Source organism: Cicer arietinum, chromosome 7, assembly GCF_000331145.2.
Source record: "Cicer arietinum cultivar CDC Frontier isolate Library 1 chromosome 7, Cicar.CDCFrontier_v2.0, whole genome shotgun sequence".
NCBI lineage: Eukaryota > Viridiplantae > Streptophyta > Magnoliopsida > Fabales > Fabaceae > Cicer > Cicer arietinum.
Window position 1 is genome coordinate 16,252,885 of NC_021166.2, and position 18,662 is coordinate 16,271,546.

Here is an 18,662-nt window from a genome sequence, read left to right on the forward strand (position 1 = left end):
ACTGATGAGGTGTAAGTTATGAGTAAAAGTGATGTAAATTTTGAATCATTATGAGTTATGATGGGTGAGTTATGGTGATTTTGTGATACGTGAGTTTGAGATATTAAGAATGGTGATAAAGGGAGAAATGAAGTTAAAGAATATTATAAATATGAAAATGTATTTTGGATATTTTATTTATAAAAAAATGAGTGGTATGAGTAGTAAAGTGAAAGATGTAGGTAGCATTTTTATTATCTTACACTCAGAGTTACATTTTGTTCTTTAGTTACGCTTCATTAAATTTATTAAAATAACATTTCATTATTTTAGTCATCATCAAGTACATCATATCTCATACGGATTCATATTTCACTAGTATATTGAAGGGCATAGCAACCTGCACAAGTGATTCCCCATCGAGGTATAAAACTAAGAGTGAGCTATGGTTGAATTCTATTTTTTTTTTTGTTTAATTGTGTTATTATTACCGTTTCACAGCATTGGTCCTCTTATTTTAAAAATATATTTTTAATAACATCACATATGATTATAAGATATAGAATTAACTAACTGCATTAATTATTTATATATAATTAAATTAAAAATATGAAAATTTTATAAAATTAATAGCTAAATTATTTATCAGACTTTACTTAATTCATAGCCGAACTTCAAATTATTAGAGAGCCTCTTTCTCTTGAGAACCAAGAGTTAAAGCAAAGCAAAATATCGATTATTCTTACATCCTAATTGATTATCTACTAGCTAATCAATTATCTTTATTAATTTTAAATAATATTATCTCTTAATCAATTAACTTTATTAAGTAATGTATTATATAATTATTTAATTGATTAATTATATTGTGTAATTGATTAACTTATCAGTTACTCATTTAATCAATTAATTATCACATTGACAACAAACTGCAGCCTTTCGAAAAAGATACAAACACACATATTGTATGCAAATGTACATATATTTTACTAGTTGGCATATAAATAGAGAGTTAATATACTTGAGTTGTAGATATAAGAATTGAATGATATCTTTCTTCATCTCTCAAACTCTCTAAACTTAAATTTTTCTTTATATTTTACTATTTTATCTTGTATTATTTTGATTAATTTCATCACACTTCTAAAAATATTTTGACCATTTATTTTTGAATCAATTCAAATGTGCAGACAAGTTCTAAGAGAAAGTCGTGTGTTAACTGAAAATTATTATTATTATTATTCAAAGTGTTAAGGGACTACGTTCAAAACAAAACGGTTTGCATTAGCTCAAGTGTCTCCCTAGTCCCCTCATCTATTAATAAAAGTATTTAAGTTCTATATATTATCAGTCACTCACAATCGTTAAATCATTAAAAATATTTGACTTTTATGATAATTACTTCTAAAGTCGTATTCATGAATAGTTGTGATGTGCTAAGTACAAGAAGATGCAAAACACATATAATATGAAACTTTCAAATATATTTTACCATACCTAAAACTATTTGACTATTGAAAAGAATAACTTTTTTTTTTAAATTAAATAAAGAATGGATGAATTAGGTTCCAAGGGGGTTCATCAGGGTCAGGACAAACGTCAACTACGTCAACTGACAGAGGTACTTACAAATCATCTACCAAAGAGATCGTCACATTAACAACGAGAGTTGAACCCATGACATTGTGAGTGTAAGTCAACTCCTTACCAATTGAACCAACTTTCATTAGCTAAAATAATATTTTCTGATGACATAAGAATTCAAAATGTAAATTACATATATAATATGAAACTTTTGAATATATTGAGTATACCTAAAACTATTTGAATATTGAATATAATATTTTATGAGGCCATAATAACATCAAATGACTACTTTTCTGAACTTTGCCACGAAGAGTCCACTAGTTTGTGATGCTAACGGGTCAAATCGCCATGTTTTTTGTATGCGGCCACCCTTGCAAGGCCAATTTCGAGCAGCATCTATCTCTGTCAACTCTGTAGATTGAAATAAGTGTTGCAAAAACATATGATGAACAAACACCTCAAGAGCACATGTAAGACATAATAGCTAAGTTGCATGAGAGTAAGCAAATACCATGCAGATATCATATATGATCCAAGGAGTTATACAAGTTAAACAATCAAAAGGGTTGTGCGAAGACAAAAAAAAGTTGTTGAGCATAGAGGCATTGGGAATCTAAGAATGAGGATTTTCTACATGAAAAGCATAATACCATTTGACAAGAAAGAGAATTAAATAAATTTGTAGGCCATAAAAATCAAGATCAACCGACCTTAGTCCCCTAAAAAATTTGTATTCATTTTTAGTCTCTAAAAAATTTAAAAACTGTATGTTTTTAATTCCTATTGAGGACTAAAAACGCAGTTTTTATATATACAGGAGCAAAAATGAAAGAAAACTTTGTAGAAACTAAAGTCGAAAGATGGTAATTTATTAGGACTACAAATATATTTATCTCATAAGCAAGAAATGTTAAATTTTCCTTCAAGATGGTAAAATATTAGAGACTACAAATATATTCAGACCTAATTCTCAATAGGATAGAAAATGAAGCACGAAGATCCTACCAGCAGTTATATTTTCCTTCAAGAACTGTTCCACCACATCTTCATTTTGAGCAACAGTTAAGCTAATAAACAATAAGGTAACTATTAGAAAACAATCACGTGATATAAATTGCGGTGTGTGTGTATTTTGACTGCATATAATAAGTTACAAAGTAAACGGCACCTGCAAGTGCTATAGATGAGTGATCCTCCAACTTTTAGTAGTCTGAAACCGTTGGTGAGAAGATTCAGCTGTAGTGAGATACCCAAGGTATATGTGGGTTAAACAAAAATGATAGCTGAAAATGGCAATGGGATCAATCTCCAATACCTTTTAAATAAATCTCACTTTTTTTTTCTTTTGGTATAATGGGGCCAAAACAGTTAACTCTGAAAGAGAAATTGAAAACATAATATGCTGCCTCATTAAAGATAAAGAGATTTGTCAATTTTGTAACTGGGAATTTAAAATCACTACATTCTTACTAACTACCCCTCCCATTCTGTTAGTGACCATAAGTAAATATTCCTTCCTATCTCTAAACCTCTATTGTTCTTTGGATGAGGTTCAGAGGTAATTAATGTTTCATTCATTTGGCTTGTTCTAACAACTTAACCCCTAAAACATATAGTAAACCAATTAGTAATACCCTTGCATTTGGCTCCAGTCTTAAGTACTTGCATTTCGAAACATGTCTTAGACTCTTGGGCAATGCAACATCATGCGAATTCCAAGGAGTGCCTTGAGTTCATTATTTATAAATCATTACCCCTTAGAAGGCTTTCTATCCAACAGGAAAAAAACTTCCAAGCTTAGTGTTTGACACCAACACAATCAATAATCTTATACCATCTCATCGTCAAACTGTGCTAATTCTTTTCAGTTGGAGCTTTGTGTCGCAATATGTGCGTGAGACAGGGAAGAAATGCAGACAATAATTCCAGTTAAATGCTAGTACAGGATATGTATTTATAGATCAAGAAAATAACAAGTATTTACCTGAAGAGTATGTAAACTATCTGTTCTCTCAGCATCCAGCACACGACGTTGAAGCGTTACCCAGCCCCAATGTTCAAACTTCTGAATATGTTTTACTGAACCATCATGAGTGCATTCTGCATCCACAAGGACCTGAATCAAATCCCAACAGAAGACAAAAAATTTAAGGGTAATAGAAAGCGAAGAACTATGCAAGATGAATTCAAAGTAAAGCAGTAGTTACTTTGTCATAGCCATAGCTTGCAATCTCATTTTCAGTTACAGTCTTATATAATTCTTTTTTAGTAAGACCAATGACTCCAGAATGCCGTCCATAATATATGAGTTCAGGAGGGTGAGACTTAGACACCACTTGTGGAGTGCTACACTTTTTTGCTCTTTTCCTCTCTTTCCATGGTCTTCTAGATGTCCACTCCTTGAACACATCCATTCTTTCCTCCAATCCAGATTCACCTGTTTAATACTTGATAGAATGAAGACATTTCAAAAATAGGTAATAATGATTAACAAATTACGTACCATAGTAAAATTTCACTATTTCAGTATCGCATTCCAAGATCCATAAAATATCAATGCTACAGCTGAAACCTCACTTACATGATTCAGAATCAGAACGAAACCCCTCGGGAATAACCGAAAATGTTGTTCCATCAGCAACAAATAGCCGGCATCGATCACCTAGTTTATATTTCTGCAGCATTGTTCTACATGCTGCCAACCGATGCCTTGCAGCATCAACTCCAGTTACAGAGCCCGAATCACCAAGAAGGTCTAGTATCATACAAAGTTTAGCACCTAAACATCAAATTTGAAGGAAAACCATTATAATCATGACTTTAGCAAATCAAAAAAATTATATACAAAGTTGTTCTTTCAACTAACAGCATCCCAAAAAAAAAGTTTTCATTTGGAATTAACAGTTTTACACATGTTCTCCCTGAAATTAATCAAGTGTTAATCTCAAAAGCATGGTTATCAATATGAGTCGTATCTCGATTTGATACAAAACTAAATCCAATAGATGTGAATCTCTAGTGTGTACCTATTTTGAACATGAATCTAATCTTAAATCCCGATTCATTACGATAAATCAGATTCACTATTATAAATCATCATTCATTCTAATGAATCACTACCTAAAGAACAACTTTTCTTTTACCATTTGATTTTTTTTGTCTTAGAAGGGATGTTAAATACCACCATAATTAACTTACATAATTGTGAGGTCCCGAGTTCGAACCTGGTACAAGATGTCCAACCTAACAATATTGACATTTTCCAATTGAGCTGGGACTTAGGGACCTTTTATCATTTGATTTATGACTTGAATTTTGAATTATTTTGAGTTTCATTTTTGCTATATTAATCAGCTTATAATTCTGCTATGCCACTTGTAAAGCATCTTACAATTGATAATAACATCCAATTCAAAATTTGAAAAATAGGTCTTTGATTCAAAATTTAAATCTCAATTTGATAACCATGCTCAAAAGCACTTTTTTGAACATTATTATAATTATAAACAATAAGATGACAAAGAATATAAACATGATTGGGCGTAGAAAAATCTACCAGGAGCAGCACATAGGTCCAACACATGATCCCCAGGTTCTATACCTAATGCCATAACAGCAGCTCCAGAAGATGCATCAATTCCATAAATCTACTACAACACAACCAACCATTAAAAATAAGATTAAAAAATAAATAAACAAGCAAATAAATAAATAAAAAGGTTCCAATTCCAATTTGAATGTAAAAGAGATAATTTACCTTTCCTTGTTGATATACCTTAGTGCTGGCAATTTGAATATGAGGTGGAAGAGTGTAAAACCCTAGCAACCAATCCAATTTTTCAGGTTTACATTTAGTTTCTGATTGAATCTCTTGAATACAATCTTCGAAACCGGGTTTCAACCTTTCACCCCCAATTTTAAAATAAAGTAAGAAGAAGTAATGAAGAAGTGAAAGAAGATGAAATGAGAGAAAAGTGGAATATACCGAATGTATCGTGGTGTGGAATCAATTGAAGTGTAAATGGATGGGTCGATTCCATTGGATTCTAAGAAGTGGAGAAAAGCGTCTGGTAGTGGCGCAGTTGCAGCGTGTTCCATGAATGCTTGAGCGCAATCAGGTTGGTTATTAGGTGAGAGCACTGCGTTTTGTTTTGTCTTCCGGGGAGGTGAAAAACGGTACTCTGAATCAATTTTATTGGCCATGAAAATAGTTTTAAACTATTACTTTTGTCCTCCTAAATATAAGGTCATTATTTACGAGCAAATAAGAAAGTTGATATAATAATATTAAATTTATTGATAATGTATATTATTATTATAATTTTATTATTTAAAAGAGAGAATTAGTGAATATTTTAATATAATATGTATTGTTAAATGTATACAAAATTATAAAATGTTAATATAAAATAGTTAACACAGTCAAAAATTCTAATACAAAAAGGGACAAATAATTTTTTTTTAATTGTTTAATATTTAAAGATGAATGTACTAATTTATTTAAAAATATTATAATAAATAATTTTTTAATTCAATAGATTACAGATACTAGTTCTTTAAAATTATCAGCTCTAAACATGCTAGTCTCAAATAAAAATTTAAATATTTTTAAACCAGATAATTAATGTCTCAATAATTGTGTGTTTATTTTCTTTTATCAAACAGAAATGAAAATAATATGAAAACAAACAAACTATGGCCTAGGTACTATAGTGCCTATATACGAGGCACCGGTACTGATTCTACTGAATACTAGCACAGATGCAAGAACGGTATTTTTTAATAAAAAATAAGGTACGAGTATATCAATAAAAAATAAGAATTTTTTTATATAAGTCAATTCAAAAATTAAATTGTTCGATTCATTATATAAAATGACAATAAAAATTTTGAAAAGTGAAAGATTATATTCGGTTAAAAAAAATCAAATAAATAAATAATATTATATTAATATATAAAAAAATTATTAATTTCACTTACAATTAAATAATAAATAAAATGATAAACCACCATTTTAGTCTCTGACTTAATAGGCGTTGTTATTCTAGTCTCTGACTTAGTAAAAAAACTTATAGTAGTCTTTAACTCAGTCAAATGTTTGTCACTTTCGTCTCTGAATTATTTTTTCTTTTAGCTATGTTAACTAAGTGACGTGTAGTGTATGTGGTTGTGTGATGTGTCATTCTCTTCTACGTGTGTGATGAATAAACATAGACCAAAATGACATTAATTTTTTTTAAATGGTTTAAATAAAAAATTGTAACTTTTTAGGACCACGGAATCCCGACCCTTTCATATTTCACTTTTCTCTCATTTTCTCTCTCTACGCCAAACCCAACTATTACTGTCATTTGGCCTTCGTCTACACCACCACCATCATTTTTCACTGCCGTCTTCAACCATCACCACCATCATATCTCAAATTATGTTGTGAATTATATTATTTGAATCTTTGTCATGCAATTAGTACATGAATTAGCTTGTTATTTAAATTATGAATCATTTAATTGAATTGGTACATGCTTGTTATAGTTGTGATTCAGAGATATGCATAAACGTATTTGACAATACGATATAACATATAGGGATCCCTTTGATTATAAGTTATTACATTTAAAGACTATAACGACAGTAAGTGTTATTTTTGGGGATCATTGTGAGGTTTTTTTTATTTGTATATCCCTTTTTTTTTTCAAATATACTAAATTGCCACACTTTGAAAAAATAATATTAAACTGTCATACTTTTTGGCACTAATAGATCATTGCATGCCCACCAAGCGACTTCCTGAAGGCTTTTCTTTTTTCAATTCAATAGAAGGTCGCATCCCCAGGATGCGACCATGTATTAGGTGTCAAATTTTGAAATTGAATGTGATGCGTCAAATGTGAGAATAAAGGTTGTTTTGAGGCGAGAGGGGGCATCTCATTGCTTATTTTAGTCGGAAAGTGAATGGTGTTGTTCTTAATTATCCTACATATGATGGAGACAGTGAAGAAGACGACACACCAATGATAGTTGATAAACCAATGAAAAATCGTCACAATGATAAGAAATCTATTGATAAGATTCAAACAAGTTATAATAAGAACTCAAAGATGAGACACATCTCACTTACCATTCTCATGAGAGAAATTTTAATTCATTTCAAACTTATCTTAATGAGATTATAAATGCATATTTATAGTAAAATTATATCTAAACCTAAATAAGTCATAAGTGACACTATTGTCTAGATTCATATTGGACTTACATTTTTTTTTTTATAAATAAACTAAATATAAGGAAGAAAAGTATATTTACTTACAAATAATATCAACAAATTCTATATTAAAATTATTACAGTTTTAAACTAAAGCAAACTAAGAATTATAAAAAAATCAAATCAATAATTATTTATTTTAATTTATTAAAATATAAATCATGTTTATGTTTCTGAGGTTCTTATCAATAAACACATATGATAAAAATGATTTTTACATTTGCCATGCCAGCGAAAACTCTTACTCATAAAAATATCATATTTAGCACCACAAAGTATCTCAGGAAATTTTGTAAAGCCGTAGAAATTTGCTGCAATATTTTTATGGAGATATCTTGGATAACTTAGTGCTCCCTATGAAAGTAATAATATTGTACTTGTGAGTATTTGTTCTAAACTTGCAATTTTCATATACGAAGCCCCTTCCCCAATGGAATCTTCAATTTGTTTTTTATATCTTTTTCTCTAATAGAAGCTTGGATGTTTGACAACTACAATAAATAGACATCTTGTGTAAGATATACATGTAATGATGGGATTCGATACAACATAGTTGCGAAAAAGATATGAAATTACATTTTCATCTAGTAATCATATCTCACCACTCATCGTCTCTCGTGGATTGTTGAAATTAGGAACTCTCCACCGACGAACTACACGAGCACGTATCTTCTATTGTATGTTTTCCACGGCAATGTCATCAATAGAAATAACAATGGAAAGCCATTTTGTTTAATGCTTTGATATAATAAGAATTTAAAAAATTAAAAGAAGTTACAAATGTTATAAAGTATGATGAATAAATAAATAAACATATAAAAATAATATTTTATATAGTTATTTTAGATGTTTGATGACAACCTTACACCAATAATTAATCAATAATATATATTAGATTTAATTGCATTTTTGGTACTCCTATTTTAGGTGAATCGCGAAAGTAGTCCCTCCATTTTGTTTGTCCTAAATTTTGATCCCCAAACAGAATTTGAGTCCAAATTATGATGAGTTGTCATTTTTTTAATGACGTGTCCATAAAAGGGCGACATGGCAGACGCATATGTGGATTAAACTCATTATTATATTATTTCAAATTAAAAAATTCAATTTATATTTTTAAAAACTATTATTATATTGTTCCAAATTTTAAAATAATTGTCAAAATTAAGTTAAAAAAACAATACCTAAAATCATGAACCCTAACCAGATCAAAATCAAAATCAAAATGAAATGAAATCGTGAACCCTAAGCAGCGTGAACCCTAAATCAAAAAACAACCTCAATTCAACAGAAGCTTCTTCTTCTTCTTTATTTTATAATATAAAATTCAATTTATCATAAAAATAATACACTTGATAATTAATTTAAAAAAATTGTATCTTTCCCAAATAAAATAGATAATTTAAAAAAGAAAAATACTTACACAACTTACTCTGATAAGAACATTATCTAAAATGTTAATTTTATTTTTCAACATAAAATTAATTACTATTTTTCAGTTATACCTTCTAATATGAATACTATGCAATACATTATTTTAAAATACTACATTATTCCATTTTATATTTTATTTTCTAATATAAAATCCTTATTATTTTATAAAAATAATAAAGATCACTTTAGTAATAGATATCATTTTATATATAATTTTAATTATATTTTTTCAGTTATAACATTTACCTATTATCATATATACTCTTTCTTTATAATAATAGTGAAAAGTCAATTAATAATTAATAAAAATAATTTGATAAAATAAAATATTTTCTTCTAATCATTATATTTTAATATATAGTCATAATAAAAACTAAAAATAACATTTAGAGTAATTGTTTCCGTAATAAAAATAACTAGTTAAATATATTATTCTCTACTAGCTTTTATTTATACTATCTTTTTATTTGGATAAAATGAATAAAAAAACCTTAAAGGACACTAGTCTCTCAATAGAAGAGTAAAAAAGAAAGTAGTTAGAAAGAGAGGGTAGTAATTGAAAGACTAAACGGGACACGTTTCCGTTCAAGTTTCTTTATTTAAGAGAAAGAGAATGGTTCATTAGGATAGGGTTCTCATAGTGGTATTGAGTTAATGTAACTTCAACTCTTTCTTTTTTTTCCTTTTCCTTTTTATCTATTTGGAGAAGCTACCTTATAGATCTCAAATATTCACTTACATATATTCACTTCTCTACGTCATCAAATATTGTTATGGATCTGAAATCAGATCTAGTCTCTAGATTTTTTGCAGCTTATTTTCTTTTATTTTTTTCTATTTTTATAAGCTTCAAAGTTCCTCTTATATATTTTGACTATATATTTCTAGTTCTTTTTCTTTATTTTCTATTTTATTTTTATAAATAATTTTTTGGATCTACTTTTAAAATAATGGAATTAACCTTTGTTGTATATTAGATCTATAGTTGTGGGAAGTGATTAGAGTTTTGATGAAGTTGTTTTTTATTTTTTATTTTATTTTTATTTTAGGGTTCTAATATGATAAAAGTTTGTGTGGTGGAGCTCCTTTTAGTCCAAATGAGGATCTTGCTGTGTTGATAGAGCTGCTTAGCTATGGATCCCTCAATTCTACCCATTTATGTTTTGTGGTAGTTTTGTGGCTTCCATATTTAGGGAGCTTTATCACCTATAGTATTATCTTTCTTTGGATTGAAGGGAGCTCTACACCTTACTTTTAATTTAATTTTTTTTTTCAGTCTCTAATTATTTTTCTTTAATTTTTATTTACTACTTTGTATTTTTTTTTATATTTCTATTGATGTTTGTATTTCTTTCATTTTAGTTGATTACAATTTTTTATATATTGTTTTAATTTAGGATTATTTTCGATCCGATCTAGTTTTTTAAATTTTTTTATAGATTAATTTACCAGATCTAAAGCATAGATTTAATTTACTTATGTTCACATTAAAGAGATTGTATCATGAAGAAGATACGATGTATAACATGAAGATTATTTTTGTTTTACAAGAACATATGAAGATTGATATTGTAATGTAACATATTTTGGTCTCAATATTGTGATGTAACCACTTAATTTATTTTATGTCATCAATATGATTTTGGTTAAACTTTGGAAGCTGTAAAGTTTAGGTGGTTATGGTTGTCTAAATATCATCATAAATACTAGATGATCTTTTGATTTTTATGTGTAATAACTCACGTATGCATCAATCATTTAAAATTTTACATTTGTCTGGGATTTCCAAAAAATGTTTTGGAAGTGTAAGCTCGATTATACTTTTGAAAATATAAATATTGTTTTTACTATTTACTGGCAAATTATTAGTAATTTATTTTAAATATTGTTATTGTTAAGTTACATGAATGAGTTGTATGAATTAATTTCATTGACTTTTCACTAAATTTTTCGTTTATATAAAATTTCAAAATCACATATTAACACCCTTAATATCTTTGTTGCAAACTTGGAGAAAATGAAAAATCACATTTATGTCACATGCAAAATGAAATATCTCATTGAGAGAATAATTTATCTCCAAAAAGTAAAGAATCGCAAAAGTAAAATAAATTTGAGTTAACCAAAACGTTGGGATGTGTGCCCTAGCTCCTCTTAATATATTAAAGAATATTGAAAATTGTACATTTTGTTTTTTTTCAAAATTGTAGATTATGTTTTTTTAAAATATGTTTATTATTTTGAAAATTTTTAAGATGTGTTCCGTCTTAGTATGACTTTTAAAAATTAAGTAAATTAGTTAACATATTTTGATTAAGATAATTAATTTACCTATGTTTCGAGAGGGAGATCCTTAAGTTTTTTATTTTTTATTTTATAAAAGATCCCTAAGTTATATATATATATATATATAGATACACCATGTTTGAGGTTAAGTTGTTAAAACCTAAAAGAACATAGAAGTTGAACAAAGTACACATATTACATTACAGCAGACCCAACCCTAGGAAACGAAGGACAAGAAGTTAAGCCCTCAACTCACCTTTCTCGATTTGATCATTGTTGATATAATTACTATGGAAGATAAAATAATATAAGTTCACTTTTTATTTTCTGTTATAACTAATGTTTTTTATGGTGGATAATATGAAAATAAGTAAATGATTTAGAGAATTTAAATTAATTTACATATATAATATGGGAATTGTTGTTACATATCTAATCAAATTATACTATTATGTTACTTTGTTAATTTAAGTTTTAAAATAAAATATAATTAAATACATGTATAAATTTATTTTATCCTAAATATACACCTTCTCATATATTAATCATCATAGAATGTAATGTTATTGAAATATTAAATAGAATATTATTATACTATGTCATAAGCAATAAATGCAGGTTTAGAGGTAAGGTATCCAATGTCTTCTAAAAGGTCAACATTATCAAATTTTGTCCTTTGACAACAAATGATAGAAGAATATGCCAAACAACTAATATATTTCAAATGTAATAAAGTAGAAGGCCGTCTAAAGCAAAGTATAAGTATAATGATTATTCAAAAGGGTACTATTGGTATTCTATTAACAAGAAAATATTGAGATCTAGCAAAGTTGAGGATGAGTTGATGATTTCTCTTAACAATACTATTTTATTAGGGGGATCCAATACATGATCTATGATGGAGGATTCTTTTGGTTAAAAAATATTTAGTCATAAGAAATTTATTAGCATTATCATTTCTTAAACATTTAAAGTTGGATGCACATTTAGTTTCAATAAAAGTAATGAAATCTATTCGGGATTGTCTAGTTTTACTCTTAAGTTTTATAAAAATAATTCAAATATACCTACTATAATCATCAACCAAAGTAAGAAAATATCTATGACATGATATAGATGTAGTTCTATAAAGGAACCCATATGTCAATATGAAGTAATTCAAAAATATGAGTAGATTGAATAATTCATAGGATATAATTCTTACTTATTTGAGGCAAATAAATTGTTAGATTTTATGTTGGGAGTATGCTGCAAATTTGAAATAATGAAATTGATGATGATGAAGTTTGCATAAATAAATTCTAAAGTGTGTGTATCACACTAAACTTTAGGTTCAATTTGCTATCACCAATCTATGTATATTGGATGCAAACTAGTCAACCGACGAATCCCCTTCAGGATATTTTGGAATCCTTGAAGTGAATTGACGTTCACATCAAACTCTATCAATCAATGATAGTTTACATAATAAAATTCATTCATTTACTCTCGTGCATTAGAGAAAAGAAGAAATGATTTAAAAATATTTATAACGAGATTTTGACGCATCTAACATGTTTATAAAGAAACTCATACTAATTGATGAAAGAAAGTAACTCTTGAAAAATATTGTAACATTTGGTAACTTAACATATGTATTGGTTCGATGGCTAACATATGCATTGGTTCGATGGCTAACATATGCATTAAACTCAATCATTGCAATCACTTGACCAAATGATACATTAAGTTATTTAATTTTACTACATTAATATAACTATTAGAGAATTTCAAATATATTTTGGAATTTTTCATCACAATCCCCCACCATTTTCAAAATATATCTAAATTCATTATTTCAGAAATCTCATAGTTTTAGATAAATGTATCTTACGATTTGAACCATTATTTAATAAATTATATTTTCACTCATCCCATAATAGATTGGTAGACAAGATTTGAACCAACCATTCATTAGAACAAGTGTGCATAACTCACACATGAAATCTCGGTATCATTGATCCAATTATAAAAATGACACATTTGATAAGGCCCCATATCTCATGTTTTTCATGGGAATTTAAGAGTCAAACCATTGAACTCTATGAAACGGCCCACTTCATTCTCATATAGGCGGACTATATTAGAAATGAACCCATAATTATATATTCCAACAAATATATGTTATATGTCCATTAAGAGGAGACCTTATCCGACCACTTTTATTTTATGGTCCAAGTACTTATATCCTTTGGGATATATCTATTGTCAAGTATTTTCAATCACTCTAATAATATACTTTCATCATTAAACTCAAGACTTGATATTACTCAAGTGTGAGTTGATTGTTTTCACCATTGGTGATTATTTAGATATGAACTTGTATCACTTCCCTAATGATGTCTTCAACATCACGTCCTTTGTGAGACCTTTCGTCAAAGGGTTTGCAAGATTTTTTTCAGTTCTTACAAACACTATGGGTATCACTCCATTAAATCCTTTACATAACTATGTCTTAAAGCAATATGTCTAATTTTTTAGTTATATACTTGACTATATGCTTTTGATAGTGTGGATTGACTATCACAATGAATGGATATAGCACCATTGACTTTGGCCAAATTGGTATCTCATGCAAAAAATCTTAGTCATTCAACCTCTTTACTATATGCAGGTAGAACAATAAATTATGCTGCCATGGTAGTGTTGACAATACAAATTTATTTCTTTGAACACTAAGAAATTGCACCTTCATCAAGGTTGAAGATTCATCACTTGTGGAAGCCATCCTCAACATAAGTTACACAACTGACATTTGTATATCCTTCCAAAACCGAAGGATATCCACTATAGACTAAATTATAGTTAATTATTCCTTTCAAATATTTTAATACTTTATTAATAACATGTCAGTGTTCTTTACTTGAATTGCTTGTATACCAACTTAATCATCCAACAACAACATATGCTATATCATATCTAGTACAAGTCATGATTTACATCAATCATTCAATTACCTTTGAATAATCTAGTTGTTTCACATGACATTCTTTTTGCTGTATTGTTTTGAGATTATAAAAATTTGTTGTTATGCTGTTTCAGTTACAGGGTACTTCTTGTTTTGTTGTTATGTTGTTTCAGTTACAGGGTAAAAAATCTTGCAATTTCTTTTATTGGTTTGATGAGCCAATGACAGAACGAGCAAAAGAAGTTATTATGTCTTTGATGAAAAGGATTGATGAATTCAAGAAGAAAGACAATGTGACAAAAAATTATGATGATGAACTGAAGTTGAAGTTGAAACTAATGAAGGGTTTTCTAGAACTTTCGTGGCTCTTGATTATTGTTCTTTTGGTTATTGTAATGTTGAAGTAATTAAAATGATTGGATTAAGGGTGTTTTGTAATGATGTAATTTTGGGTGTTTATGGTTTAAATTGTAATGTAATTGTGTAATATAATCAAATTTGTAAGGTTGTTATTATGAAATGAAATTGGTATTATTGTAATTCAATTGTCTATGTTTACATGTTAATAATTCAGTTTGGTATCATTGTATAAATGCAATTTGGTCAAGCAATTTTCAAGTAGTTTGAAATAATCAGAATAATCTGGTCAAAATAATCAAAATAATTTTCCAATTTTTGGACCTAAATTTGATATCATTGTATTAATGCAATTTGGTCAAATAATTTTCTAGTAGTTTTAAATAATCATAATAATCTGGTCAAAATAATCAGAATAATGTGGTCAAAATAATCAGAATAATCAAAATAATTTTCCAATTTTTGGACCTAAATTTGGTATCATTGTATTAATGCAATCTGGTCAAAATAATCAGAATTTAGAATTTAGGTAATAATCATTACATCATTCCATCAGTACATCATTCCATCATTACATACTACTGCATTACAAAATAATCATTCCATCAGAACTTAGGTCCAAAAAGAGGTCATATTACTGCATTACAAAATAAATTTTCCAAGTATCATTACATATTCATAATAACCAAAATAAAATTCACAAGTTTAGTTCCTTCAATTGATTTGTGAATCTTGAGTTTTTGGAGCTTGTGAATCCTGAGATAAAATTGTTGGTGTTTCTCCCTCATCACCTCCAACTTTTGTTGTCTTTGCTCTCTTTGTTATGTTGACGTTATTTCCACCTTTTGGTATCTCTCTATATGCTGCCCTTTTACCCTTGCATGTCCTCATGTTGTGGCCAAGCTTCCCACAATTTTTACATTTCACAGTTGCAAACCGTCTTGGTAGTATGTTAGAACCTTTTGGCTCGTCATTGGACTTGTTCCTATTTTTCTTTGGTTTACCCGGTGCTCTTCTCATGATTGGGGGATTTATAGGATCTTCATTTGATGCATACCAAAGTTTTGGTCCATTTGATGGCATTATAATGTAAGAGTAACATGTCAAGAGGTTTGTTTTCCTATTTAAAGAATCAGAAACATGTCAAAAAAACCAGCATGTTAAAGCAACATGTTAAAAACCAGCATGTTATAAACTGAATGTTAATAACCTATAACAAAACTGAACCAGAACTGAATGTTAAAAACCAACACTGAACCTAACCATAACCTAACTGAATGTTAAAAACCAGAATTGAACCTAACTGAACTAGCAGAACAAAATTGCTTCAGATGAACATCATCTTGAAATCATAACTAAACTGAACCAGCAGACACAACATGTAACTGGACCATAACAACATGTTAATAATGCATAACATCACACAACAATACCAATAATGCAAAACATCAATAATGCAGTTAAAATCAAGTTTTATACATATAATAAGGTGAAACGTACGATTCTGGATCAACTTTGTTGTGCCATATACAAACAAGAGCCTGGCAACACGGAATACCGGTCAAATCCCACTTACGACAAGCACAAGTTTTTGTGTGTAGATTTACTGCATAAGAATCTGGTTGATCTGGTTCAGTTTGAATTGGTTCAGATTATGATTTATCTTGTTCAATTTAAACTGGTTCAGAATCTGGTTGATCTGATTCAGTTTGAACTAGTTCAGTTTCTGGTTGATCTGGTTCAGTTTGAACTGGTTCAGTTTGAACTGGTTCAGTTTGAACTGGTTCAGTCTGAACTTGTTCACCTTCACCTTGGAGTTTTTCAGCTTCATCTAACTCTTGAATTGGACTTTCATCACTAATAATAGGATTATCTATAGAGTGTTCCACAAAAACATCAATTACGTTGAACCCTTTGACATCTTCAGCAAACTTTACTACATCCTCGTCATTGTTGAGAGATCTAAGTCCACGTATAAATGAGTACTTGGGATGTCGGTACCACAAACATTTAATACTCATATATCCCAAACTTTTGACCAATTTAGTAATTTGCATGTGGGACATTAAGTCTACATCCCAAGACCAATTCATCTCATCCACTTGGGCACAAACGTACATCTTCACTGGGTGGTTTACAAAACTACCCCCCATGGTTAATTCTTAACCTAACTTTTATGGACTGAAGCTAGCCTACACAAAACAAACCATTGAATAACTCATTCAAACTAAGTCTCAAACAAACTACACATGAACCACAAAATAATACAATAGAACATATGAACCACACTATTAAAAAGACATAAAGGCATAGAGTTCTGTTAACACTATAGAGACAAAATTTTGGCCCTAAAATAAAAGTTGAATACAGAGTTTAATAATGTTAATAATAAAGCAAAACGAAAACCCTAAAATCATATACCTAGCACAAAACTTTTTATCTTCTTTCGTTTGTGAAAATAGAGAGAACTCGAAATGACATCCACTCGCCATTTAAACACTGATGAAAAGGGAAGATGAACAACAATGAAGAAGAAGATGAAATCCAACGATGATGATGAAGAAAAGGGAAGTGGTCGATTTTGATGAAAAGGGTTCACAAACTGCTTCTGTTGAATTGGGGCTGGTTTTTGATTTAGGGTTAACAATTTCATTTGATTTTGATTTTGCTTCTGTTTAGGTTCATGGTTTTAGGTGTTTTTTTTTAACTTAATTTTGACAATTATTTTAAAATTTGGAACAATATAATAATAGTTTTTAAAAATATAAATTGGATTTTTTAATTTGAAATAATATAATAATGACTTTAATCTACATAGGCGTCTGCCACATCACCCTTTTTTTGACACGTCATTAAAAAACGACAACTCATCATGATTTGGACTCAAATTCTGTTTGGGGGACCAAAACTGAGAACAAACAAAATGAGGGGACTACTTTCGCGATTCACCTAAAATAGTGGGACCAAAAGTGTAATTAAACCTATATATTATAAGACTTGCTTTAAACAATTATTATCCATCTATTAAAGAAAATAATATTATCGACATACATTTGTTTAAATATTTGCACACAAAAAATTTGTATTCATTCTTTCATAACAACAAACAATTTTATTTCACAAATTTAAAATATGTTTCTGTCAATATATATTATTTGCATGTGCTTCAAACTTTGTTTGTTAATATGAAGCTAACAAAGTAAATTTATTGAAAATAAAAATATAACTTTAATTGTATTTATTAAAACAAGAAAATAAAATATTTAAAAGAAACAACTCTTTTAACTTCTTCAATGTTTAGACAAATTTTTTTTTACCCCTAAGTTGATATATAACATTGAATTTCAATCATATTGCAGCTGTACCATCTATTAATTTTAACATTATATAAAAAAAATTTATCATTATGTTCAATTGTGAACATGTGATCGTTTCAACCGAAGACCTTTCAAATGAACAGGTGAGGGTTTATGACATGCTAATTTAGTATGATTTAGGAGGGAAAACTACTTTAGTAAAGCTACAAACTTTTAGATAAAGAGATAAAAAAACAAATTTTTTCATTTTTTCTGAAAAGTTCAAACAATTATTTGCTTCATAATTTTTTTATCTCATTTGTCATCAAATAAAATTAACACGATTTTTTATAAAAATAAATTTAGATGTATTTCAAAATTGATCATGATAAATGACATATTTCAATTCAAGTTTCAAAGAACAATAACAAAAATAGATAATTTACAATAAAAATCTTCAACGAAATTTAAAACTACACTTTTTGTAAACACAAATCAACTTTATGAATTGAAT

At 28.5% G+C, this 18,662-nt stretch overlaps 1 protein-coding gene across 4 annotated transcripts; it reads right to left on the reverse strand.

The window, feature by feature from the left end:
* Positions 1-1,683: 1,683 nt before the first annotated feature.
* On the reverse strand, positions 1,684-5,778 carry LOC101496035 (rRNA (cytosine-C(5))-methyltransferase NOP2C). Of its 4 annotated transcripts, none has more exons than XM_073370614.1 (9): positions 5,552-5,778; positions 5,342-5,468; positions 5,123-5,213; positions 4,148-4,345; positions 3,774-4,003; positions 3,551-3,682; positions 2,735-2,802; positions 2,572-2,633; positions 1,684-1,977 (listed from the first exon to the last, which is right to left on the reverse strand). In XM_073370614.1, exons 1-9 carry the CDS (start codon positions 5,767-5,769, stop codon positions 1,844-1,846), a joined length of 1,260 nt encoding a protein of 419 aa, XP_073226715.1. In that variant the 5' UTR covers positions 5,770-5,778; the 3' UTR covers positions 1,684-1,843. The 4 variants fall into 4 exon arrangements, with proteins under 4 accessions (XP_073226715.1, XP_004509368.2, XP_073226716.1 ...); XM_004509311.4 differs by having other exon boundaries at positions 5,324-5,468; XM_073370615.1 differs by having other exon boundaries at positions 1,823-1,977; positions 2,530-2,633; positions 5,324-5,468.
* Between the last annotated feature and the right edge of the window lie 12,884 nt (positions 5,779-18,662).

Excerpts from the sequence above, each read along its gene's own strand:
- LOC101496035 (XM_004509311.4), bottom strand. The coding sequence starts at position 5,769 with ATGGCCAATAAAATTGATTCAGAGTACCGTTTTTCACCTCCCCGGAAG. Across the intron at positions 4,346-5,122 it reads GGACCTATGTGCTGCTCCTG|GTGCTAAACTTTGTATGATA; the intron begins GTAGATTTTTCT and ends TTTGATGTTTAG. Across the intron at positions 2,803-3,550 it reads ATAGTTTACATACTCTTCAG|CTGAATCTTCTCACCAACGG; the intron begins GTAAATACTTGT and ends ATCTCACTACAG.